The sequence below is a fragment of the Balearica regulorum genome, chromosome 2, assembly GCF_011004875.1.
Source record: "Balearica regulorum gibbericeps isolate bBalReg1 chromosome 2, bBalReg1.pri, whole genome shotgun sequence".
Classification (NCBI taxonomy): domain Eukaryota; kingdom Metazoa; phylum Chordata; class Aves; order Gruiformes; family Gruidae; genus Balearica; species Balearica regulorum.
In genome coordinates this window covers 56,562,825-56,588,694 of record NC_046185.1, presented here as the reverse complement: position 1 = coordinate 56,588,694, position 25,870 = coordinate 56,562,825, and the positions used below count along the sequence as shown (strand labels likewise).

The 25,870-nt window shown below is 43.9% G+C and overlaps 1 protein-coding gene across 4 annotated transcripts; it reads right to left on the bottom strand.

Moving 5' to 3' along the window:
- Positions 1-300: 300 nt before the first annotated feature.
- TWSG1 (twisted gastrulation BMP signaling modulator 1) lies at positions 301-25,396 on the bottom strand. 4 transcript variants are annotated; one of them, XM_075744461.1, is made up of 5 exons: positions 25,007-25,188; positions 22,680-22,845; positions 14,740-14,839; positions 10,533-10,799; positions 301-1,996 (listed from the first exon to the last, which is right to left on the bottom strand). In XM_075744461.1, the coding sequence occupies exons 2-5, from the start codon at positions 22,800-22,802 to the stop codon at positions 1,815-1,817; spliced, it is 672 nt and encodes a 223-aa protein (XP_075600576.1). In that variant the 5' UTR covers positions 22,803-22,845; positions 25,007-25,188; the 3' UTR covers positions 301-1,814. The 4 variants fall into 4 exon arrangements, with proteins under 4 accessions (XP_075600576.1, XP_075600577.1, XP_075600578.1 ...); XM_075744462.1 differs by having other exon boundaries at positions 22,680-22,807; positions 25,007-25,138; XM_075744463.1 differs by having other exon boundaries at positions 22,680-22,864; positions 25,007-25,123.
- Positions 25,397-25,870: the final 474 nt, after the last annotated feature.

The following is a 25,870-nucleotide window of genomic DNA, read 5'->3' as shown; positions in this document are numbered from 1 at the left end:
AAGAAACAATGATGCATCAGCCTCCAGTTAAAAACAGTCACAGCTACTCTAACGTATTATTTCTCTCCATTCATTTTAAGAAACTCAAGCAGAAGAAAAGATAATGTGAATTGTCAAATATAGGAAGAACAACTCCTTCATGACAAACTAAGTTTTTCTATTCATGTCTATGCTTTTTTTTATCACTTAATTGCAAGTTTAAAGTATGAATGTATTTTACTATCCACTACTTCAAAATAATAAAACATTGATCTTTCAAGTACTTCTTTAGAGCTGAAAAAGAGACTGAAGAAAGTAACGTTATTTCACAAGAGTAGATTTTATTATTATTATCATTTCATCTTATTGAAAGAACTGTATCATGAGAAAAAAAACATTTAGGCAAACTTTTCAACAAAATAAATTTAAAATGACTGCTTTCATTTGTACATGGTACAGATAAGACAGGTGTGACTAGAAAACAGTTTAATGCCTCTAGACTGAGGTTAGTGAGAGAAACATGAATAATAAATTTTTTTGTGTGTGCATATGCATATATGCATTTAAAAAAAATTCAAGAAGTTAAAACCCACATCATTATAAATACCAAAAGCTGATCATTAACTACTCATACACTTTATTCTTGTACTTAGTACCATTATCAATGGAGACCTAACTGGGTCATAGTAACTGCTATGTAACTGTCAACATATTAAAACTCATACTTAGAAATATGCACAGAATGTTCTAAACTCGGAACATCCTAATTTTGCCTTTGTGGATACATCTTCCCTTCTTCAGTGACAACATTTCATGGGGGAAAAAAAAATAAAATTATGTTTTGGAATAAATATTCACAGCAAACTACTACTATGGGAACATGCCTGCTGCCAACTGCTCAACTGGTAGCCCTGTACCACTTGCTAGTTCATCTCATTTCATTCTTTATTCATTTAGTCATTAAATCCATAATAGCCTTTCATGTTTCCTTTACTGGACTGAACATTCAGGGTGTAATCCCTAGAGAATAGTGCAAAAAGAGGGAGATGCAACTGCACTTAATAGCTTTATTTTGGTGTCTAAGAGAAGACTGAAATGATTTATCTATTTTTTTTAATACATAAATCATGCAACCTAGACCCCAATGTACTTATGAGAGCAGGGCAAATGAAACTTGGAAGAAAAGTGTCCCATACATAGTGTTTTGTTGGGCAGCCCTTCTAAGAAGTTAGGATTTTATCCATGACAGCCCATACATTGAACTTGAAGAGAAAGCATGAATTTTCCCCAAATATCATTTTCACAACAGAAGGCTAAGCTCAAAAACTGGAAGTTAAAATTAAAAAACAAAACCAGAAACTAAAACAAAAAAACCAGCCCCTAAAGAACAACCACCCCCCCTCCAACCTAGCAGCCATTTAATTATTTGTTGAACTTAGATGATGGAAATCTCATTACCATATTCTTAAGGTTTCCCTACTCTAAACTACAAGATATAGTACTACAGTCTGAAAAACAGTACAGTCAATACTTTCAAATCAAAGGAAAACAATCAGAACAGCAAGGATGAGCATGGCTGTACCATTCGAGCAGAAATAAGGAAAAAAAACAACTTAAAACATAGTGTTGAAATTTCTATTAGTTAGCCTTGCTTACATGAATTAAAAAAAAAAAAAAGAAAAAAGTTTTCAGATTTTATACATCTTTTTTTCAACCAGGTACATTTAATTGCAACTAGTAGGCACTCCACCAAAATGCAGTATTTGCAATCCCCATCTCTTTAACTGAGAGAGATTACTTTGGCCTCAGTATTGCTATGTAACAATTTTCCTGCTTCAAAACATGCAGTTCATACATTTTACAGTTTTACTGCCATAGTCGATGCATTCTGGCCCAATACACTCACAGCAGGCGTTGTGAAACCATCGGTATTTGGAAGCTCCCATGGACTCGCAAGAGATCTTGCACTGATGTATTGACATGCAGTCATCAAAATACACCACAGTACACATGTGTTCTAAACCAAGAGGGGGGAAAAAATTTGGTTTAAAAGGTCTTAAAATATTTTTCAAGGTTAATTAAAAATTAATTAAGTGTGCAGCTTTTGAAGTAGGATTGCAAATCGTCATGACTATGAGGCAGAAGGGAAAAAAAGGTGATAGTGAAAGCAAAGAGAAGATGCAGAGAGCCAAGGTACGACCTATCAACTTCGAGTTTTCAGTGTCTACAACTCAACCTGCTGTCTGCTCTCCTGGATTAATTTATTTCTAGAGTCACAGGCAAAAATGGTTTTGGGTTTTGTCCCCCAGTTATGAGGGATACCTTCTAAAGTGTAAGAATGGGCTATGCCAAAATAACAAGCAGGCATGTGTCCTCTGAAGGTAATACCAAGATATCGCTTTCCCAGTTGCCAGCAGTTTCTATATGCTATCATGAAAAACTTCAGGTTTTGAGAAGTTATTTAAAAGCCACCAATACCCACTTACTTAAGTGTAAATGTTCCTCCCCCCGCCCCGACTCCACAATATTCTTCAGCCACATTAAATCACAGAGCTAGAGAATCCTCAACTTGAAACCGCACTCTTTTTTCTTCTTTTTTTAGCAACACCACCAGCTTTACTACTAAGATTAAGAAACCCCTTCTGCATAAGTGTTGACTTTATTCTTCTCACATCCATGCAATTATGGGAAATACTACGAAGTCTGGTGTTGCAACCTCAAACTGGAGCTGAGGCATTCACCACAACTATAAAACAAAAACATCCCTGCCCCATCTACTTCCAATTCTCCAAGCTGACAGATTCTACCAACTTTCTCTTGTGCTGACCAGGTGATTACATCGTAACTTTGTTCATCCTCCAAAGGACCTGATTGTGTCACATTTACCCCCAGCATAACTTGGCACATTTTGGGGAAAAGCACAACTGAAAGCTGTCTGCAAACATAAATGCCTCACTCACACACATCAGACATATTTGGGAGTGGGAGATATCAAGGGCCTTTCCAGCCTATTACTACTTATGGTGCATGGATCCAGGAGAAACATACTGACCTATATTCCAACGTGGATTAGAAAAATGTAATCCAAACATAAATGGTAAATCAAGACAGCGCTGTTTTTTTTTTTTTTTTAAATTATTATGGAGATATGGAGAAGGGCGAGTAACTGAAGGACTCTCAGAGCAGCATAGTTGTTAACCATAGTGTTTATTCCGTCTCTTATCTGTGAGCAAGTCTTGGGAGACAGAAGTACACCAGAACCAGAACCTCTCCTTCAAAATACTGGTGCCCCATAGATTAGCAGCCTCAGTAGTACGCATATCTCATGACAAGCTCTTCAAGTGAGGTCCAAAGGTGAGTTGAGGCCAGCAAGGGTCTCCATCACCATACGAATCATCAGATCTATGCAGTCCGTTTCCCCAGCACCAACAATAGATGCTCACTGTGGTGCCCTTGCTTTTGGGCACATGACAAGGGACAACACAACATACAGGAGAGCACAATGTACCCAACAGCCTTTCTGTGGATGCATCCTCCTCCTTGACATCTGGCATCCCTTCCCGCCCTTTTAAGAATTAACATTTGTTAAAACACGTATGAGGGAACCCTGGCCACTGTCAAACTATTCTACTACTACCTAAACAGCTGCAAGAGGGTCACAGGACATGCTGCCAGCCCACTGAAAGCAAGAGAGTTCAGGCTCTGAACTGATGTACACATCTTGCAGTGCAACAGACAATAAGGATCTTGAAGAGGAAGTGCAGACCCATAGCTGAAGCAGTTTTCTGCTCCCAGAAACGCTGTGGTGTGAGTAAAGCTGCAGTGGTCCAAGAAATCTTGGAGTACTTGAAGTACTGCTGGGAATGACAACAAAGTACACTGCGGCTGTGTAAGTCCTGTCCCATTCTTGGCACTTCTATTTCTATGACTTCTTATAATAAAGCCTGAGGCACAGCCACCAGAGGAAGAGAGTTCTCAGGGAACAAAACCTCTGCCTAAAACCAACCAACAGCTTCAGTAAGGACACTTTATTCACGGAGGGGAGGAGGAAAGAGCAAAACAGAAGCGTATGCTATGGTACCACGTGCAAAGAGCGACCAGCCAGGTATACACTCAAGTGCTCAGCCAAAGCTGAAAAGTGGTAGGAAGATATAGCCACCACAGCCTCAAAGGCAGAATCCACCCAGGGGCCATACAGCAGCTCCATCTTCTTACGGAGAACGCACAAGGACTTGGCAACATTTCATCACCAGTGACAAAAAGCTCAGATTGCCAGGGTCCCAAGAAGGAGCGCACACCATCCATTCCCAGGAGGCCCAGACATTCCCAGGTATCTGTCCCCCTCACTCCTCACAGGAGGCTTTCAGTGGAAGGGTAGGGTGTGAGAAAGCAGAGGTGAGTCTCCAGGCAGCATTCCTCCTGAAATCTAAGCACCAGTGAGTATCCCATCAGTCATCCAGTTCAGTACTGGCCTGCAAGCACAGGAACGTTACAGAACATATTCATATTCTTTGTACCCTCTTGCTTAATCCCAATTTACTCCTCTGATACCTTTTTAGTAGTTTTCTTGTCAAGTTTGACCTCAAATGCCATAGATAGAGTCAGTCTTAGAAGGTGTCAGCTGCAGGCACAGAGCCTCTGCCTCAAAACAGGCTAATCCAGAAAGATCTCTTGCTGCAAAATCAGCTTTTGAGATGCCATCTCCACCTGACTGACCTAGTCTCTGGATCAGCTTGAGAAGGCAAAATGACTCACGGTGCTCTCTAGATAGTAGTGGAACAACTCTCTGAAGAAACCAGAGTCCTCTCCAAAGGCTTGCCAGCAGTGCTCACTGCTCTCATGTTGATTGCTGCACTCTGACTTGCAACACTCAAAGGAAAGCCTAAAGTAGGTCAGAAAAGCTTGTCAGGAAAGTTGTGCACGCTCTGAGGTGGGCTAGCTTCTCCCAGCACTTGCAGGCTGGTTTCACACCAGAAAACGACTTGTCCCCTCTGTGTTAGGAGACATCTGTGTTGACCTTCACCTTAACCTCATCTGTGACAGCCTCATCCATGTTAGTACCAGTTCAGAAGTCCTGGAGAAGCCGAGTTCATCAGCTAATGCCTGCTGAAACTTGAAATAAACCTCTTGTGGAAGAAGAGCCTGTGATTTCTACGACATAAAGATCAATGACACCGAACTGAGAGACTGAAGACATCTCTCAGGGGAAAGGAGGCCAGAAAATGAACAGCACCAGGCCCGTAACCCGGGCAAAACCAGATGACAGCAGTCAGGTCATGTGAGACTGGAGAGACAGGTCTCCTCGACCACTCTCCCAGGACCAAAATGGGAACGAAAACCAGACCTCAACCTTATTAACGTGGCAGCAACAACCAAGGACATTAATCTTGACTGACTGGAGAGCGAAGGTTTATTGGCTTGGGTGCAGGTAGAAATAGGATTAGGTCCTAGAGGACCAGTCCAAAAACGCTGTGGAGAGGATAGACTGTACACGGCAGGCCAGAGCCAGCAGTAGATCTGGCTGATTCCCAGTAGCTCTTGTAAGCAGCTGTAGGACGTTATCTGCGTGTATGCTACCAAAACGATTCTGAAGTCTTCACTCACTCGGAGACCTACCAGGTCTGAACGAGCCAGACTGGCCAGGGTGCACTTTGTTCGTCACGGGACACTCCCGGTCCCGTTCTCAGCAGCCTCTGTGTGCCCATGTAGAGGCTGAATTACTGAAAGCAGCAGAGTTCCTTGTCTCGAGCATTAAATCCCTCTTTATAGGCTGCAGAAACAGAGTCACATGGGGGAAAAAATACATACCTACAGGCTCAGTTGGGATGCAGGAGAGTATTTAAATTGTTTCACAAACCTAATTACACAGTCATCACTTGGCTCCCTCAGTGTAGATAAAAGGATGTTCCTTAGTGCAGTAACAGCTACTGCATTTGCATTTTGCCAATTTTCACACATTAAGGACTACAGAGTACAGGTGCGGGGAGGGAGAAGGATGCAGCAGCATTCTTTTTTATCCAGAACATAAGCTTCTCACCTTTTTCCTCCCCCAATTCATACTCAACGAAGGTTGTGTAGGAGAAAAAACAATCAAGGCTAAATTAAAAATGACCAGAAGAAATGGACTCACATTTCTATCAGGCTTTGCTATCATACTGTCTGTGCTTCAAATAAGATCTGTATTGGTGCACTATGGAGGAATTTAGGAACTCAGAGGAGATAAAACAATTAAGTTCTTGTAAATTAAGGAAAAATGCCTATGTACAAGATGAAAAAAACCTTTTCTAGTTAATGATAAGGTGCTATGTAAGCGCAGCTGTCTGCCGGTCTATTTATCAGTAGCTCCAAAAGTACTTTAAAAAGGTAACTGTCCATCCAGCAGCCATATAATGTTAAGCCAATCAGAGCTTTTAAAAAAACACATTAAAACTAAAAATAAAATCTTCCTGGAGTACCTACAGAGGTAGATGCCACTCTACTGGACTTCTAGCTCTCTTCCACCTGGCTGGCACTGGAAGGGAGCGAAAGTGTGGAGCGGATGCCATCCCCTGTGTCACCAAGCACTGCAAGTCAGAAATCCTTAACGACAACACAGATTTTGTTTCATCAGTTGCCAAAAGATTATCTAGTTCCCCTCTCTCTCTCGCCAACATCCTGTCATCAACTGAAACAATTAAGCTTATTTAAACATCTGAACTCGCAGTTCAGAGCTCTGAGGGTATCAGCTAAACATAAAGCAAAAAGAACAAAGTATAAACGTAGCTCCAGATTAATAATCATCACAATCCTCTCTGAAGTAGCGGCTCAAATGCCAGAAACCACTGATACGAAGCACTACAGCAGCTCCAGCAGCGCACACATACTTTGGCAGCTAAAACGTTGATTAAAAAGTCAATTCACAGAAGGAAAGGGAAGACACTCATTAAGATAATAACGGGGAAGTTCAAGGTCTGGCGGCTGGGTTCGCAGCAGGCTGGGGCGAGAATGGAATGCTTTATATCCCACCGCACCCCATCTCCTCCCGGATTTACAGCCGCCCTCCTGGGGCCAGTGGCTTCGCACCACTCGGGCACAAAGCTCACAGGTTCCTGTGGCTGGTGCTGCTTTTCCTGGCACCCACCCAGAACTGCATCGAGCAAGTCTGGCACCCTGGACCAGCTTACCATTGATCCCTGCATGAACGCGCATTGAAATGAAAATCAGAACTGTGTTACATTATGTGACAAGAGGTATTTATAGGCAGAGCCTTTCCAAATTTTGGGATGTAGTTCAGACAACAGCTCAGAGACTACCATCCCGTTACCAAAATCTACCTCTCATTAGCCTCTCTCCCTTTACAGGCAACGTGACACGCTGCTGCCAGCACACCATGCTGGAGTAAAGCATTTAAGGAGCCACAGAACAACCACAAAATGGAGAAGGCACAGTGCTGTAAAGAAAACATAAAGCATCTGTGTTCCTGCTCACAGGAATACTCTTTCAAATCCCTAAATGTCATGGCCTTGAAGACAACTGCTTAGCGAGTCACCTTAAGGACATCTCCATTTGCAAGATCTGCCCTTAAGCCTAGCAACATGTTTGGGGAGAAGGAAAGGGTAAAGAGATGATCTTTGGTTTCTTCCACAGCAGGCTATGCTCGTATTTACTTCAGCTGAGCACACACACATACTCATGCACAGACTCATCCTCTCTTTCAGTGGTTCTTCTAACACATGCTAACTTGTTAAACCACAGCGACTTAGTTGTGTGACTGAACTTTGCATGGGCAGAAGTCATCAGACTCCATCAGACTCCTGGGCTCCCTCTCTGTGCTCACAAGGCCATTTAGCCCTTGACCTACTAGCCCTCCACCTTTGGGTTACTGCTTCCCCAATCAAAATTATTAAAAACAATGCCACCCCGTGGCTCACACAACATCCAACACAAGAGGTACAATTCCCGTTGTCCTTGCTTCCATCATAATAAACATCGACTGAGGCCAGCAGCCAACTTTTCTTTCCACCTTCTTCTGTTCTCAATGCTCAGATCATCCATGTTTTTATAATCAAACTTTAATATGACTTCTGAAAAAGCAGAGCACTACAAAGTTACCTACATTGTGACCAAGAAAAGAGAGACTCCTCAACAAGTGTATATATTTAGATACTTGAAGTACAGGATGTTGAAAGCCATTTTCTACCTTTTCCAGTTCTTCACTGATTACTAAGATGGAAGAGGCATAGCCAATGATTACAAGAACAGCTGATACATATAAGTGCCTACTGAAGCCTGAAAACCAGTGGCATTTGGTAGCCATATATATATATAAAAAACACAAATATAACTGTTGGTTTTGGACTGTCATCATTTCAGTGAAAGCTCTCTTAACCTAATGTCTAATACGTTCTTAGAAATGAAGGAGACTTTTGACTAAGAAAAAAATGCATTGTTATGTATTTAGAATCATAGAATCATTTAGGTTGGAAAAGACCTTTAAGATCATCAAGTCCAACTGCTAACCTAGCACTGCCAAGTCCAATCACTAAACCATGTCCCTAAGCACCACATCTACACCTCTTTTAAATACCTCCAGGGGTGGTGACTCAACCACTTCCCTGGGCAGCCTTGTCCCAGTGCTTGATAATTCTTTCGGTGAAGAAATTTTTCCTAATATCCAATCTAAACCTCCCCTGGCACAACTTGAGGCCATTTCCTCTTGTCCTATTCCTTGATACTTAGGAGAAGAGACCAGTACCCACCTGGCTACAACCTCCTTTCAGGTAGTTGTAGTGAGTGATAAGGTCTCCCCTCAGCCTCCTTTTCTCCAGTCTAAACAACCCCAGTTCCCTCAGCTGCTCCTCATAAGACTTGTGCTCTAGACCCTTCACCAGCTTCGTTGCTGCTCTTTGAGTGCGCTCCAGCACCTCAATGTCTTTCTTATAGTAAGCGGCCCAAAACTGAAGACAGTACTTGAGGTGCAGCCTTGCCAGTGCCAAGTACAGGAGGATGATCACTCCCCTCGTCCTGCTGTGGGGTTTTTTTGTCTGTGTTGTTAAACTCAAAGCTCCTCCACACCCTTGAGATGCGATTCAAATCCCAAATGTAATTCAAAACTATCATTAGCCCATCCTGTTGGTATGGTAGTGAAGGACTGCCAGGGAACAGCCATCTGGGCTGCAGTACCTAAGTACAGTGGGATATATTCAAGATTGTTCCAAGCATAATTTTTTTTCCCAAGTATAATTTACATCTTTCAATACTGTAGTGTTTGCACACAGTGCTTTTTGTGGCTTGCCATTCAACATGGCTTTCTGCATCATTTTCATAATGGTGAGCAAGCGTTTTAGTAATGTCAAAGACATATGAATGAGATGCTTTCTGACCATCTGGTTTCCCAGTTCTGGAATTAATTTATTTTTTTCTAATGTGACTTAACCAAAGGAAATTAGAAAAGTTGCCATTACGGTCCCATTTAATCAACAGCAGTCCTACTCAGAAACATAACTAGGTCAAAGGTTCACAATGGTATGGAAAAGCAGTGTGTCCATCAATTAGGGTATCTTTCATGGATAAGATAAAAGAGCCATCACAACAGTAACATATGGGGTTATGAATACTTAAAGTGTGTGTTGGAAAGGAAGTAAAGCATTAATTGCACTAATAAAACAAATCAGATGCTCTTTTTTCCCTGTTAAGCAGCAATTTCACTATGAACTGTTTATGAGATTCTTTTAAGTCTGATGCAATAATTTGCAGGGAAAAGTATTTCAGGTTTAGTATGGAAACCAAGAAGCAGAGAGCATTTTTCTTATGCCACTATTGTCACCATCTCAAACTTCTCAACTTCCCCCACCCCCAGCAAACAATATTCTGAAGTCTGCCCTCTAAACTGAAGGTGAGAATATTAAAAACTTGATAGAAAATAAGAGGAATGAACCTGTAAGTTGAATCCCTGCCCCCAAATTGCTTATTTTTAAGATTGTCTGTCACGTATCGCTCCTCAACATAAAGAGCAATCTTGCTATTTTTACTCAGGTTTACTATTAATCCTGGATTTCCTACAAACCATCCTTCTAAAGAGTTCAAGCTATGCCAGCCCAGACAAAAGAAACAAACATCTACTCCAGATACAGTGGTTTATGGCACATGGCTTTCTCAAACCTCTGAAGTCATGTGTTTCAGTCGCCTACCTCTGCACTGATATGTGACTTGGATTCAGTTTTTGGTCTGTCCTGTCTCCTAAGCTACAGGTAACTGCTTCAAAGAACATACTGTGCAAGTGCACGTGAAATAACATCAACAAACTGCCTCACGTCACCAGAGGAATTATAGAGATAACAAACTCATGTGGTTCAGCATCTCCAAAGATCATCAGACACTAACAGCATTTTCCATGTTCCTCGATACTTTTGCCTCACTCTTTTCATTATGTCATGCTCAAAATTAGACTGAACTTTTCTCACTTTTTATGGGAAAAGAAGAAGCAAGCACAGACAAGAATAGAATTTACACTGAGAAGGCTCCTGGAAAAGAGGAGAGGAAACACTAAGGAATTTATACACTACACTCATTACCTTTGTCACTAGAGTAAGGTGCGTGGACATTGTTGCTTGGAACAGAGACGTTCTGATGCTGTGGCTGGTTCACTGTTTCTAAAAAGGAAACGAGGTTCTCGTGGTGCGACAGTTCTTCTGCCACAGGGAAGGAAACGATATTCCAGTTCAGCTGAGTGTCCCCTTCTGTCAGCGCGCGGAAAAGTGAAGGAATTGGTTCATGCAACTCCTCAACAGTGCTCTTGGATGTTGGAGGTGTGTCACTGTAATTGCGAGGATTGCACATACCTACAGAGGAATGAAACAGTAAGTCACATGAAGCTCCCTAAACTCTTCTCCTTGAAACAGATGGGAATATTTAGAAAATTAAATTTGAGGTTTTTTGCTAAGCAGAACAGAGCCCTTTCATATATATCCCACTCAGCTCCACAGCAGAAGTGCCACCAAAAACAGCAGGACAAGTTTTCCGTAATGGTAGGTTTCAGATCTCTGCAGACTTCCACAAAACATGCCTGTGACTTGTGAGATCTAAATGAAAAGAAAAACCTCATCTACACAGCAGTTTGCTTCCTTTTTTATGCTAGCATTACAGTTTAGAATATGAAGAGTTCAATGAAAAGTTTGTTTCCCCAGGGAAAAGAGACAAAGCGCAGTATAATCGATACTAGCATAAATCTGGAATGAAAGCTTATGGCTGAACGAAGATAGTATCTTTGACAAGTCCTGAGGTACACGAAACTTTTGATCACAATTCAAGTATTCGATTTCACCCACTGCAGCAGAGCAACAGATCTTTTTAGTCGTCTGCCAGAGATGCCAAGATCATTATCAGGAGGGAGCAAGAGTCTAAATTACTTTACCTGCTTAGAAACAGCCGAGATGAACCTCATTTTGCTACCTAATTGGAGGGGCCACTACAGGCAGAATGTTTATTTCCAGATTACCTCTTCCTTATTTTTCAAGGTCTTTTGTAGTATCTTTTTTTAAAATCTTGTAATCTTTTTTCTCTTTGCCACTTCCTACAAAATGTTTCTGTGATATGCAATGCAGGTGCCAGTTTTCCATTAACCATTTAAATGCAAACATTTATTACTAGCAATGAAACTGAAGGGTATCTTGGATTTAATCTGAACATTGAAACAACCAAGATTAAAAAGAAAAGTTGTATCTGCATAGGTATTTAAACTCAGAAGTATTTAAACACTATTAGAAGTCACCTGGCAAGAGACGGACAAATCCATTTTCCTCATGTACATCTGGATATAATTTTGGGTAGTTTCACAGACACAGTTTTAGACAGCTACAGCTGCAAAGCACACCAATCCTTAAAGTATCAAAGGGATATGGGACATAAATATTCAAAGTCTACCTGCCCCACACAACCAGAGAAGCATCTGCTGCCCTGCAGATACATCAGGACTCCAGCTTCAGAAATTGGGTTTAACTAGAGCCTTCTACAAAACCACAATCTTTTCAATCTAAGTAGATGGATTTCCATAACGAACAACACAGAGTGAAGTTCATCCATGATGAATAGCATGAGATCCAGCAAATCTTAAGCAAGTGGTTAGCATTACCAGCGTTTAATAATAGGAACAACACAAGATAGTCTGCTCCTATAAAAAGGTGAGCGAAGTATTGGATAGGAAAATTAAAAAAAAGCCTCTCTTCCAAACAACGTTAGGTCACACTAAAAAATAATTCCACTTACACAAAGTTCCTACCGTAAACAATCATTTTCCTACTCCTCTCAACTAGGTTTGTTCTTCACAGATGTTCCTGGACTCACTGCTTTAATAAAAAATTTCTATCCCTGCATTATCACCTTGGAATATTCATCATACAATTGTAATAAAGGATGCCCACCTGAAAATTAATTAGGAAGATATCAAATCAGGTAAGAGTTTTCTACAAATACATCGAGAGATGCATACTTTAGTCAGTATCATTGTATTAATGTTGTGAAATGGAAACCAGTGAGCCTTCCTAGAAGCCCCTCTGTCAGGTTGGATTCAGAAAATAAATTTCACTCATGTGAAAGGACACACAGGACAAAAATAACATCAAGATTTTTTATTAAATTATTGCAAAATGTGTAGAAGTTTCTGTGCGTATCAATGCAGTATGAAAATATTATCTTAAGATGGTACCAAGAAACCATTGCTCATAGTTTAATGGGTAACTGCTCATTTCACAAAGATACTTCCGTCTTACTATTTTAAAAAGTATTTTAATTATAATTATATTTATATATAATAATTATTATAAAAGAGTAGCTTTGGTCAAAACAAAAATAAAAAAGCTTAACTCATGAGCGACTGGTAAGGAACAAACACGTCTACATTACTGCTTTGGAATGGATGAGAAGATGGAGAAACAGGCTACTGAAATGATGGAAGCAGACAAGCCTTTACATGAAGGACTGGAAGAGCTTAACTCACAAAGCTTAGGAAAAAAGAGGAACCTGTTGCTGTTCTCCCTCCTCCTGTGTTTTTTTTCCCCATCAGAGAAGGGAGAGACCATGCACGGAAAACACACAGCATCAACTGAGCATCAGTAAAGTTAGTGCTGGAGGGTAGGAGGTAATTCCTGACCTCAGAGCAGACACGACCTGAATGACATGACAACCTATCTGCTTTTACATTAGACATGACCAGCTTATAAAGAGACTTAAATATCAGCTCAAGTATCAGCAAAGAACTGTCTCCAGGAAGATGGGTATGGCATGCACTCCTGTTTCCTCATTTGAATAAGGCTACAGCAAGGATGACCCTACACTGAAGAGAAGCAGCACAGGACCATACCATAGAACCAAAAAAGTCTGAGGCACTCCATCAGGAGATATTTTAGTTTACTCAGTACTGGGAAACTGAACCTGAAACCTTGTTAACTTCTCTTCTGGATAACATCATGGGAAAAAGCAGCAGAACAGGGCATAATCTGCAGGTTTAGAGAAAAAAAACCCCAAAACACCTGTGTGTGGACTCTGCTTTTTTTCTTCACAATCCTATTCCTCACCCCATGAGTGAACATGACAACAGCACACTTCAGTATTGCATTACAAAAACCAAGACATTGGAAGGGCAAAGGGGATGGGGAAAAAGGAGATAGAGATTTTTATTTTTTTTTCCACTTTTCAAGGACGCTAAGATCAAATAGGAAAAAAAAAACCCAAACGCCGGGGCCTCTTTCTAAGTGTGTATCCTCCACAGGTGCAGGGGCTGAAAATACTTTATGCCATTGGGAAGAATCACACGTGCACAGGACCATGCCACTCCACTACTTACTGAAAGACAGCAAAGCAAAGGTAAACTAGCCAGAACCAAGCAAAAAGCAGGATGTCAGCATATTCACATCGTGATGGAACAGGAGAAATGATGGACTGCACTGAAAGGTGTATTTTGACACTAATCATCTTCATGAATTCAGAGAAGACCCAGCCAGCCAGAGAAGCTAGGAGCAGGTACAACACTCAAGATGCATCCCCTTCATGGAAGGCAACATTTTGAATGGCAGCAGAGGGAGACTTCCAGCAACCACAGGTGTGTGAAGCTTTCGATACATTTAAAACAAGAGAGAGAACTAGAACACATCCTCCTTCAGCAGGGGCAGCATTCACTCGCAAAGATACAGGCACTCTGAACACTACCGGTTTGTAGTAATACTGTTCTTGTTAGGACTGTCATCTAATCCTACAATAAAAAATTCTATGTCTCTTTCTTAGCCTCCACAAAGAGCTCTTTTTGCAAATAAAAGAACAATGAAAACACTGGGCCATGCATATTTACTACTAGTCCCAAGGATTCACAAGGGAACTCAAACCTAAAATTGTCCCTGTGCAGTGTCTGCCAATACACTTTACAGTTAGAAACCTCCATACAGCATCCAACCCCATGAAGCAGGTGCTGCGTAGTTTCCTCAAGATAACAATTCAAATAGGGCTTTATGTTTTCGAGACAAAATTAAGAGTCAGTTATGATGACATTCACCAAGAAAAATCCGGACTACTGCCATCCCCCACTCCACAGAGCAGATACAGCCCTCAAATGTTTGGTTCCCCACAGTAATTTATTCAGTACCCACAGAATGAGCTGTAAGACATCTAAAGTACAGATTCTGTCCCGATGTGTTACTTCTATTATAAGACTGTGAGTTCAGTGTGTGACAGGAGGAAGCAATTGGGGGTGGGAGGTGGGTTGGAGAAAATCCCAAAGAAATGCAAACTTACCAACACAGTCACAGCACTCATCCCAAAGTGTGCCCAGGCAGAGCATGCACTCCTTACAGCAGGAACAGTTCCCTTCCCCAGGGCGGCACTGACACAGCTCCTGAAAACAACACAAACTCATTACACTGCAGCAACCCCAGATGTAAAACGCTAATGCGGCAGAGCCATTCTTCTTCAAGCCGCAACTCGAATTACAGCATTAAAAAAGCTTAGTACACTAATACAGTGAGTAAATGGTAAAATAGTTTCAGCCAAAGAACTGATCTTAGTTTACAAAAGGATCTTTTGCAGTTTTTTGGGTTTTGGCTGGGTTTTTTTTCTTTTTTTTTTTTAAAGGTGACTTTCTAAAGGCAAATCTGAAGTCAGCATTTAAAAGAGAAAAAAATCCTATTAATGGGAAAGGTGTGTGCACTTCTATGTATGCCTGAATCTACAAGTTCTTTGACTGTTTTTCCCATCGCAACAGGAAATTCAAAGAAGGATGTTTCTTTATATATAAATAGCGCAAGTACATTATAATTTAGCTAAAAAAGGAAGTTACTATAAGCCCATGTGCCTACTCAAGAAGATACACAACGTCTACCATCACACCTATTCGCGGATTCTAAAAGGAACTTAGTTAAGTCATCTGACCACAGGATTTTGTGCATCTCTGAATGCTTGTTATTCATTGCCCTCCGTTTGCAATATTAGTGACCAGATTATTTCCTTCCCCGCCAGGTCTATCTGATTCATTTTTGCTATTATGAAAACACACACACCCCCCTCATCCCCCCCCCCCATCAACACCTTGGGATACTTCCAACACTTCTGGAGCCTCTAGAAAGTGAAATGGTATGCATACACATTTTTCTTTAACCATAATTAAGCTAGAAAAATAGAAAAGGCATGGAAACAAGAAGACAACCCTTTCTCTTCAAATTACCTTAACTGAAGGCACTGGTTTAACACTCCTGCTGCAGACATACACTTGTGGACCTCACAGCATAGCAATTTCCTTCATCAATGTAGGCTATCTAAAAACCAGGCAGTCTCCTTCCCTCTAGTTCAAATCTGAACAAGTAATTCCAGTACGGCTGAAAGACTGTGGCTACATGACAATAATATACGGGCTTGAATCACACTGTAGTGCAAAATGTGGACAGTCAAGAAGTCACATTTGGTTGTCCTGTCTACGAATTTGGTTTTGATGACGTCTGTCTAACTATCATGTTACGCACAACTGGTGAGAAAACAAAATCCCGTTACTGGAAACACTGACCACGGGATCCTTCCCACCCCTGGCTTTACTGAATTTGCCATTGGCAAATCTCTGCTACACACCAGACCGAGGAGATGATGCCCATCCCTGCTCTTTGATCCCATTCTCCAGAGGCGGGGAGGGAAACAGTGTGGTGGGGTCGGGAGACGCATACGGACAGGAGGAAAGGGCAGGAAGATGGTTTGGCATGAAATTCTCCTAACCTGGAGTCGCCACTCGAGGCTCCACCTCAGCTAACCACAGCTGGGTTAGGGACACCACACCTTACAGGCAGACACAAATACAGAATCATAGAATGGTTTGGGCTGGAAGGGACCTCAAAGACCATCTAGTCCAACCCCCCTGCCATGGGCAGGGACACCCTCCACTAGACCAGGTTGCCCAAAGCCCCATCCAACCTGGCCTTGAACACTTCCAGGGAGGGGGCCTCCACAATCTCTCTGGGCAACCTGTTCCAGTGCCTCACCACTCTGACAGTAAAGAATTTCTTCCTAACATCTAATCTAAACTGACCCTCCTTCAGCTTAAACCCATTACCCCTTGTCCTATCACTCCCTGATAAACAGTCCCTCACCAGCTTTCCTGTAGGCCCCTTCAGGTCCTGGAAAGCTGCAATTAGATCTCCCCAGAGCCGCCTTTTCTCCAGGCTGAACAACCCCAACTCTCTCAGCCTGTCCTCATAGGAGAGGTGCTCCAGCCCTCTGATCAGCTTCGTGGCCCTCCTCTGGACTCGATCCAACATCACCCACAAAGTCTTTCCACAGCACGCCTTAGGAAGAAGCCAAGGGGGCAAAACTCCACTTGTCAAATAATTCCTTGCCTGCTATTGTTAAACATCAGGTAAGGAAGAAAGGAAGCATTTTTACACCAAACGTCAGGAGTGCATTTGCTAGGGAAGGCAAGGCACAGAGATACACCCGATCACGTACGACCTCCATTCTCTCTTTATTCTGCAACGCTGGCAACTGCAAATGTCCACAGCCTGCTGGGCCACCCAGGATCGCCCCACCTCACGCAGGCCTGCAGAAGACCAAAGAGCGCATTTCAGAGCGGGAGGCCAGAGCGACTTCTGGCTGGGGACAGGGCTTATGCACGCAGCACATGAAGCTTCAGGGCTCCCCATTCTGGACTGAAATTGAACCAACCCCAAAATCTGCTGCAGACGTGCTACAACGAATTAACGTAGTATAAATGCATTGATTCCTTATTTTTTCATTCACTTCATCCCAGGTCACAAACCTTCTTGAAGCCAGCAAAGAAACCAAATTCACAAACTATTGCGTGTTCTACGTAATGCTGTGGCCTGCACAGTTTAATGTGAACTGTTCGCCCTGCCGAGTGATCAAGCGTGAACTCCTGCTCCATGCACATTTCTGCAATATGCACTCTTAGTAAGTCTCGAATTTTTATTTACAGAGTGGAAAATTACCAAGATTTTTTACTTTTTCATCCTTAAAGTTTATTAATGTCACCTATTACTATGCTGTTTCCAAGCGAAAGATGAAAAACAGGCTCATTAATAAAATATACAATTTTTTCCACAAGAGGACAAACCACAAACTTAGAAAGATGACTTATGTGAATGAATGACACACTTCTAAAATATTTATCTTACTGTTTGATAAACAGATTGTGTCAGAATAAAAAGCCTGAATGAAACAACTTTAAAAACAGCCATGACTAAAGTACTGTTACCTTGGCCAGATAAGAGTATTAATACATATTAGCATTAAAAATATCCCATATATTTGTTCTTCAACAGTAAAACTGGGCAAACAACTCCATACTTGCTAAAGACATTGCAACACCAATAAGCCAGTATGTGGGAGGAGGCGATTCTCCGTAACTATTAAATGTAATGTGTGAATCAAAGCCAGAAAATTCACTAAATTTATAGATTGCACTGTGTGAATCTAAGAGAAGAGTATTCTCACTGAATTAAACGTAACCCTAAATGATACATTTGCAATGTAATAAAAAAAAATTCTGCTTAGCTTCGATATGTGTAAGCACTAGCTTGGGATAGCATCATTCTATCTACCAGTATTTTAACAACTTTATTTTTATAGGAAGGGCTTATGAACACTGTAATTTTTTAAATTTTATTTTCTATTTTTATGTTTTACTTACTTTTTTTTTTTCCCCTCTTAACTTGGAGAAGGGGTAGGGAAGAAAAATCAACTTAATCAGTCTTGCGCACAGTTCTCCAGCTCCCTCCTCCTCACAGTTTGACTGTCTCTTCAGGGCAGTAACTGTATGTTTTTCCATATATGTGTTTGCACGTACATGGATTCCTTAACCACTCTTGGGTCCTTCTGCCTGACTCATCCACACTGGATACTTGTACAGGATACATCTTTTAAAAAGAATGCTTACATGAGACGTGGGTGAAGTGAGGCAGAATGAGAAACGTTCCTTGTTGATAGCTGGGGGTGGTGAGGCGTCAGTGGAAGAAAATATTACTCATAAGTCAACTTGGCAACTTCCCAAGCTGAACTACTGAAGGTGCATCGGAGAATGTATCTTGCTAGGCAAGAAATAAGCCTCTCGGTCTAAAAATACAGCGTTAAATAGGAAGCAGGCATGTTTGTACAATAAAGATACTTCTGCTCCAGAGAGCGCAAATAAAGATTTTTACAAGGTATTTAACATCTGCATTTCTTCAAAGCTTTCTTCAAATGACAGAGACTATTTTCTCAGTGCAAACAGGACCTAAAGGCATTGGCAACATCCTTGCAAACTGGAAGGGGGAGTGAAAGAAAAAGAGCTAATGTTTTTTCCTAGAACAGTTTAATAACAGAAAATCTCCTGGAAGCAAACCAGCCAGAACTGTTTTGTTAACCCAGCTGCCTTACGTACTACAGCTACAACATACACACTGAAAGTAATTTTTAGATGCCTAAGCCCTGAAGTTAAGGAGTGGTGTTTATTTCATACCACAGGGCTAAAAAGTCTTGGAAATCCTTTCAAGCTGACAAGTTTGTACACAAGATTAACAGGAGGCGAAGACAAAGATGAAGAGAGATTTTAATCGGAATGATACCGCACCTGCCAAGGTGACTGCAGGCAGGTAGTGTTCGGGAGAGAAAATTCTGTCGTCATCTCCGGAAAACAACCCCTCTTCAGAAAGATCTGAAATCCGCGCCTGAACCACAGCACCGCTGGTTTCCTGCATGCAGCGGTAGTTGAAAGAGCTGTTGTGGATGAGACGGCAAAGCCTGGCTTCCAGCACAGCCCGGACGTTACCACCCAAGCCTGACAACCGCAGGTAGCTCCACACCACCAGACCCAGCCTGGGACTTGCCTCAAACCCGTCTGCTATGAACAATTGTGGGAACGTCCCATCCTAGAGGTTTCTGCCTTCAAGGATTTCCTCCATGTTGCAAGGAGACAATATACGCCTCCACTCCGCCCAGCGAGCGTAACTGGCCTTCTCATCTTCTCCACACATGGAAACATCAAAACAACCCCTGTGTCCAAGTCAACAACAGATGTGCTAGAATAAATACTGCAATACGCACGTCCTGTGCGACCAGGGCTCAGCGGCCTACCTGAAAAGCAAGGTAACAGTCAGTTATTGACTTCAACGCCCCCATCCCAGAGACATGGGAAGGACCTACATCCAAAGCCTTCAAGGGAACTAATTTTGTGGTCCCACTCTGCCTACACTCCCAAGTCTTATCCACAACTCCTTCAACAACTACAGGAAGCCACAAAGGTTTTTTTTTTTGCGAAGGCTAAGCTTATGCAGAGAGATGCCTCAAGCTATCTTCTTACAGGTCTTTGCTTACAAAAAAACCCAAGAAGTAGACTACGAGAGCACCAACGAAGCTAGAGCCTCAAGATGTAGAAGGAAAGCTGAATGCATGCGAGTTGTTGATCTCATGCTCCGTTCTGGATCTAACAAAATAAATATTTATGTAGGGACCACCCTTAAGCAGAGCAGCTCCCAAGGAGTGGCAGTAATGACTGTACTGACTTCTAGCCACGCTGGCAAAAATATTTATGTTAACCGTATGCTTTTTTGAGAGAGCAGGTCTTTTGTCTCATTATGTCTCTAAGACGGGCAGCCTCACTTTCTGCACGCAGATGCAGATGACAAACATTCACATTCTGTTTGCTCTCCTAGTTGTCTCTGAGTGACATTACCTTGGTTTCAAGCCACAGATTTTGCCAAACTAGAACAGTTTTAAAAATAGGATAGGGAAAAGTGTCATGCGACAGTCCAGCAAACACACTCAACACTGTATTTTATGTTCAGATTTCCCCAGAAGAGTTTAGAGGGGGAAAAAGATACATGGATATACTCTACTTGTATACCTACCAAAGAAATAACATGCACTTCACATACCAGTGCAGCATTTTTTGCCACAACAGTGCTGAAGATTTAAAAAAAAAAAAAAAAAAAAAAGCCAAAAAGAAAGATGACAAGGAGTCTTCATATCCACAGTCAGACCAGTCTGACCTTATCTGTTCTTCTATAAAGAATGAATACTGACTGGTATGTCAGGCCCGTTTGCAGGAAGAAAGCAGCCAGATGGTGAAAACGAACAGCGGCATTCTCCCGTAACTGCACACAACTCACACGGCCTGGAATACTTTAGGGTCTCGGAGAATTGCATACAATTTTGATTTTAGGGAAATGCTTTAAAAAGGGATTCCACATCACCTGTGCAAAGTAAGACAGAACACACCTACAACAAGTAAAGCAGCAGAGGGGTTTCTCTGCAAGCACAGGGCTGTGCTGCTACAGAGGTGCTGTCCTGGTTCTGGCTAGGATAGAGTTAATTTTCACAAGGAGCCAACATAATCCAAGCAAGGCACAGTTGTGTGAGCCACCTCCACGCAGCACTGAACCTCAGCTGTCTTCTCCCTGGCCGAGGAAGGACTCCAGTAGCATTACTCTGTTCAGACTAGCTCACAAAGTTTAAACGCTGGGTGTCTCAAGATTGACTTGATAAAAGGTGAGTGATTACTTGGGAAGGAGATGTCTGTGCTTCCATGGATGGTGGACTCCCTCAGTGGCACAGGAAAAGGAGACGAGGTATCTTCCCTGTTTTCCCCTTCATCTGGACCAACAGCTTTTCCCTGAGTCAACAAATCTGTACCACTGCACCTGCTGTTTAAGTGCCTCGCAAACCCAATGCCACAGCTAGCATCTTTCTTTTTAAAGGTTTCAACCCTAGAGGTGATTTGAAAAAATGCAACAGAAGTAACTTGTAAGTGCATCAGTTTGTCACAGTGCACAATGCCCAATGTACCAGCAAAAACACTGGCGTTGTCTTTGAAACGGTACAAGTCAAAATCCTCTTTCTTGCTTTTAACAACTTTGCAGACCATGGTGGAGCTTGGAGAAGCAGCAATTTCTTTTCTGTTTCTTTCTTCTTTTTTTTAAAGCAATGGCAGTGCAGAAGCCAGAAAGAAGCCGGTTCACCCTACATCCAGTTGTCATTCCACTGGACAGATCTGTGTGTGAATCTGGCAAGTATTTTTATTTGTAAACCAGACAAATTTTATACAGAAGTCAATGAAATGAAGTAAACATGCCAATACTTTATGCCACTTCTGCATCACTTTTCAGACTGTGATCACACATTTACAGTAAGTGTACTAGCACATTACCAGCACATGATATTTGTGCTCTCTCCTATTGCATTTCCAATCTACAAAGAGGCAATAAGAAGCAGTTTCTTTTAAAGAAGCTGCAACTGATCAAATCAAGGCTTCTTTTTCCAACATGGAGTCAAGAAGCATGCTCAATACACCGTTGGTAAATAAATACTTCGTAGTTACCAGAACTGCTTGCAATTTTGCTAGGAAAGGCCCTTTTGTTCTGCTGCACGCTGTACCTCTTAACTGCTGTAAGACGAGCAACCTAGTCTCAGTGTGTTTCTTTCACTGCAGACACACAGTGAGTCAAAAGCAGTGTCTGGATTTTGAGTTTAACATCCATTTTCTACCAATTCAACTCATAACTATTTGGTTTGGGGTTGGGTGTTTTTTTTTTTTTAAGGTGGTCCCACATGCTTTCAGAGCTTGCTCATTGCCATTAGTAGCCACAGGTCCCTCCTGATCCAAAAGCTTTTCCAAATGCACCTCAGGACTCTAAGACAAGTTAGGTCCCTACTTGTATTAGTTCTCTCATGTGAGTTTTTAGGCATCTTTTAATTGCCTGTACAACCCTGGTGTTACGGAGATTTAAGAAAGTGGACAGATTGCCAAGTTAAGGGGAACACCTCAGACAGATATGGGAACATTGAACTTCTGGTGTTGCAGATATCTTAAAAAAAACCCCCAAAACAACAACAATTGTTGCCCACAGAAACCTTTCTAATAAAATGTCTGTTTTAAATTGCTGCTTGTTCATAATACCACTAATAAAGAAGAGAGACTGAAAACTAACAGCGTGACTGGTAGTGCCTTCTAACAGTAGCCCAGTCATCATAATCCGCAACTTGAAAATGCTTCCATTAAAAAAAGAAACATGCCCATATACACATTCACTTAATATTATCTATAAAATGGTTGTTAATCTGCATTTATATGTGCAGGACCAAATTAACTTCTTTAAAAAGATTCTATTTAACACAAAATACCAGTTATTTGGATCTTTCCAAGACACAGCTTCAGAACCGTTTCTTAAATGCTTAAAAGCGAATAAAGGAAACACAACTCATACCTGTATCAGGCATTTACTGACATCGCTAGCACAGAGAGCCTTATTGCAGCCTGCTGACGACTGGATCCACAGCAGGAACAGAAGGACAGTGACTGTGGGCGCCGTGATGTACTGCGACCTCATGTTTCCTGCAGGTGAGCAATTTTCACAAGTATTTCAACCACCACTGAAATAAAAACCAGCAACTGAAAAGGCTATTGGAATGCAAGTTAAATCCTACTTCCCTTCCCACCTTGCAACTCCTTCAATAAAGATTAATATTGGGGGGGGGGGGGAAGGTCAAATTGGCATGTTTAACAATAAAACCCAACCCCTCCTCCCCCAGCTAACCTGTTTATTTGAAGCTTTCTGCTATTGCACCTTTGGATTAAAACTGCAATAAACTTAAGGTGAACAATCTCGAGTTTCCTCTATCAAATACAATACCCTGTAAGTAGTGAGGATAAAAAAAATGCCTCAGAAGAGAAAACCCACCAATGAAGACCTAATTCCGTAAATGCATAAAGCAGACAGATAGCCTGAGGAGATACTACACAAAGCCTAAAGGTACACACAGGTGCCTAGGACCAAAGCTATACAGCAATCTCTTACCATGTGTAAGGTAAGTTGCCGTGTCATCTTTAATGTAGACAGTTGTTTTTATACTGACTGTTAGATGTCACATAGGCTTTCAATTCAATCACAAAGTTGTTAACTTCTTTTTTTTAAGGAAAAAAAATACAAACACCAAAATTTCAAAAAAAGAGTACCGGAGACATTGAAGGACGTAACTTTCAAGTGCCACGCAAGTGACTGCAGTCAAGTGGAGACGAGCATCTGCTACTTCAAACAGACAGAAGAACTGGGCTTGTTCAAAGCATCCCACCTCTCTCTCCCGTTGTGAAGCCCCCGCACCTCGGCAGGTGGTATTGTTACAAATCCAGCAGCATTAGCGGTGCGCCACTGAGTTCCTACTTGCACTTAGCACATGAACCCAGTCAGAAGAGGGACCCTATTGCATTAGGCACTGCACCAATATATAATAAAAGGCAGCCCATGTTTGGGCAAGCTTACAGTGAGCCTGTATTGTTCTCATAAGAGGGGAAAAATGCTAATGGGGCATTGGATTTCTTTCCTTCTGTATCTAGAAATGTTTTTCTGCTTTCTGAATTAAAAAAAAAAAAACCCAACGCTCTCAATGAGCAATATCCAAACGTAAAAAAAGCAGAAAACCAAGCCAACGCGTAAATAAGGCACAACCCGGACATTTAAAGCCTGTGTCAGATTAGCCTTTCGTACAACGGTTATTAAATGCTTCTGAATCTCTCCGTGTCGGGCGCACGGCCATCTGTGGAGGATTGGGACGTACCCCCCTGCAGCACCCGGCGACACGCATGGAGAACAGGGAAGCTTTCCCCTCGGAAGGGGGTCACTGCTTACTCTCCCGGATACCCAGAGCAAAGGAAGTTTCCCCCAAACCAGAAGCGGTGCAAACCCAAACCCATCGGGCGCTGCACGCCGGCGGGCCAGGCGCAAGAGCCAAGGCAAGCACGGTGCTTGGCTCGACGGGCGATCCAGGCGTGTTTTAACACCGCACCGCATCGCTTCGACAACGGGCCGTGCTCGGCTGTTACATAAAAGGCTCCCGAGAAGCGAAGCCGGAGCGATGCCATTTCCAGGAGCACCCTGCTCGGATGCGCTAGCGCCCCGGGCTGACCGCGCACATACCCCTTCCCCAGGCTCCCCCACCGCTGTATCTTCGATTAACCGACCGCTGCTTCCCGAGACTTTTAGCCCAAGACTTTTATCCCCGACCCCTGCCCGCCGCACCCCGGCTCCTGCGGCCCGCCCCGGCGACACCGGGTGCCCCCTGCCCTGGCTTCAGCATCGCTCTCCCTCACCGGCGGGCTCGCACTCGGGGCGGCAAAGACCCCCCAAAACTCTCCGGCCGATCGACCCGCGCTCGGCTTCCCCCTTCCCGCCGAGGCCCCCCGCCGCCTCTCGGGAGGCCCGGGCCCCAAAGATGGCACTAGCAGGGGCCCGGGAGGCCGGTGACAGGGAGCGCACCCCCCTGCCGAAGCGGCCCTGGGCAGGCGGGGCCCCGCACGGGGAGCGCTTCCGAAAGCCGCCCCTCCCGGCGGCGGGGGGCTCGGCCTCCTCCTCCGGCAGGCAACCAGGCAGCGGGGCGGCTGCGCCGAGCCGCACCGAAACTTTCCTTCCACAAAGAAGGAGCCGCGGCCCCGCCGCCGCCGCCGCCGCCTCCTCCCCGGCCATCGGCTCCATCCCGCCGGCGCCGCCGCCTGCACCTCTCCCCGCGCGCCCCTCCCCTCCGCCTCAAGCTAACTCACCGGACGGCGCCGCGGGCCGGGCACCCCCCGCTCCACCGGCGGCTCTCGCTGCTCCGGAGGCGGCAGCAGCAACCGCGCACCTCGGCCCGCTGCTCCCCCCTCGGCCGCAGGCAGCGCGGAGGCGGCGGCGCGGCCTCGCATCGCCCCGCCTCGGGGCACCGTCAGGCGCCAGGACCCTCCCCCCGCCGCCGGCAGCGCGCCCCGGGACCCTCCGCCCCGGCTGGCGGCGGCTGCGCCGTGCGGGGAGAGACAGGAGCTGGAGGCTTCGTGCTCGGCGCTGCCGAGCGGGACGGGCAAGGTGGAAGAGCTTGGGTCTGGAGGGGCTGCGTAGGCGGCGGCGGGAGGGCGCTTTTTCTGGGGTGAACGGCTGAACATCCCCCTTCCCAGCCGAGTGCCAGCGGGGGAAAACGCGGAGGTTTAGCGGGGGGAAAAGTCAGCCCAGGGGAGCTGGGAAGGGAGGAGCGGAGCGCAGGGGCTTCGCCGAGTGGCTGCTGCGGGGAGGGCAGGGCGCCTGGGGAAGCACCGCCACAGCAGGGTGCTGCGGGCAAGGCGTGAGAAAGAGGAGGGGGCGGTGGGGGAGCCGCCAGAGGCAGTCCACCGAAGGGGAGGGCGAGCCTTGGGATGGACTAGCAAAGCTCTCCCGAGCAAGAGCCGGGCTGCGCCCCGCCGAGCAGGGGGCGCGGAAAGGCCCGCAGGCAGCTGGGAGAGGGCAGGGGCAGCCTCGGGTGAGGACGGGACCCCCGGGCTCGCCGACAGCCTCGCTCAGGGTCGACACGAGGTTGCGTTGTGGGTGCTTCGTCCTCTTGCTTGCCAAGCTCCAAGGCGACAAGTTCGGTCCCTGGAAGAAAAGCCCAGGAGGCTTTT

What these genes read in the sequence shown, in the direction of transcription:
- TWSG1 (XM_075744460.1), bottom strand. Translation starts at nt 25,381, where the DNA reads ATGTTCAGCCGTTCACCCCAGAAAAAGCGCCCTCCCGCCGCCGCCTAC. An exon ending in CCGGCCCGCGGCGCCGTCCG is followed by an intron (nt 14,840 to 25,006) that starts GTGAGTTAGCTT and finishes TGTTGTTTTCAG; the next exon opens with GAGCTGTGTCAGTGCCGCCC. An exon ending in TGAGTGCTGTGACTGTGTTG is followed by an intron (nt 10,800 to 14,739) that starts GTAAGTTTGCAT and finishes ATTCCTCTGTAG; the next exon opens with GTATGTGCAATCCTCGCAAT.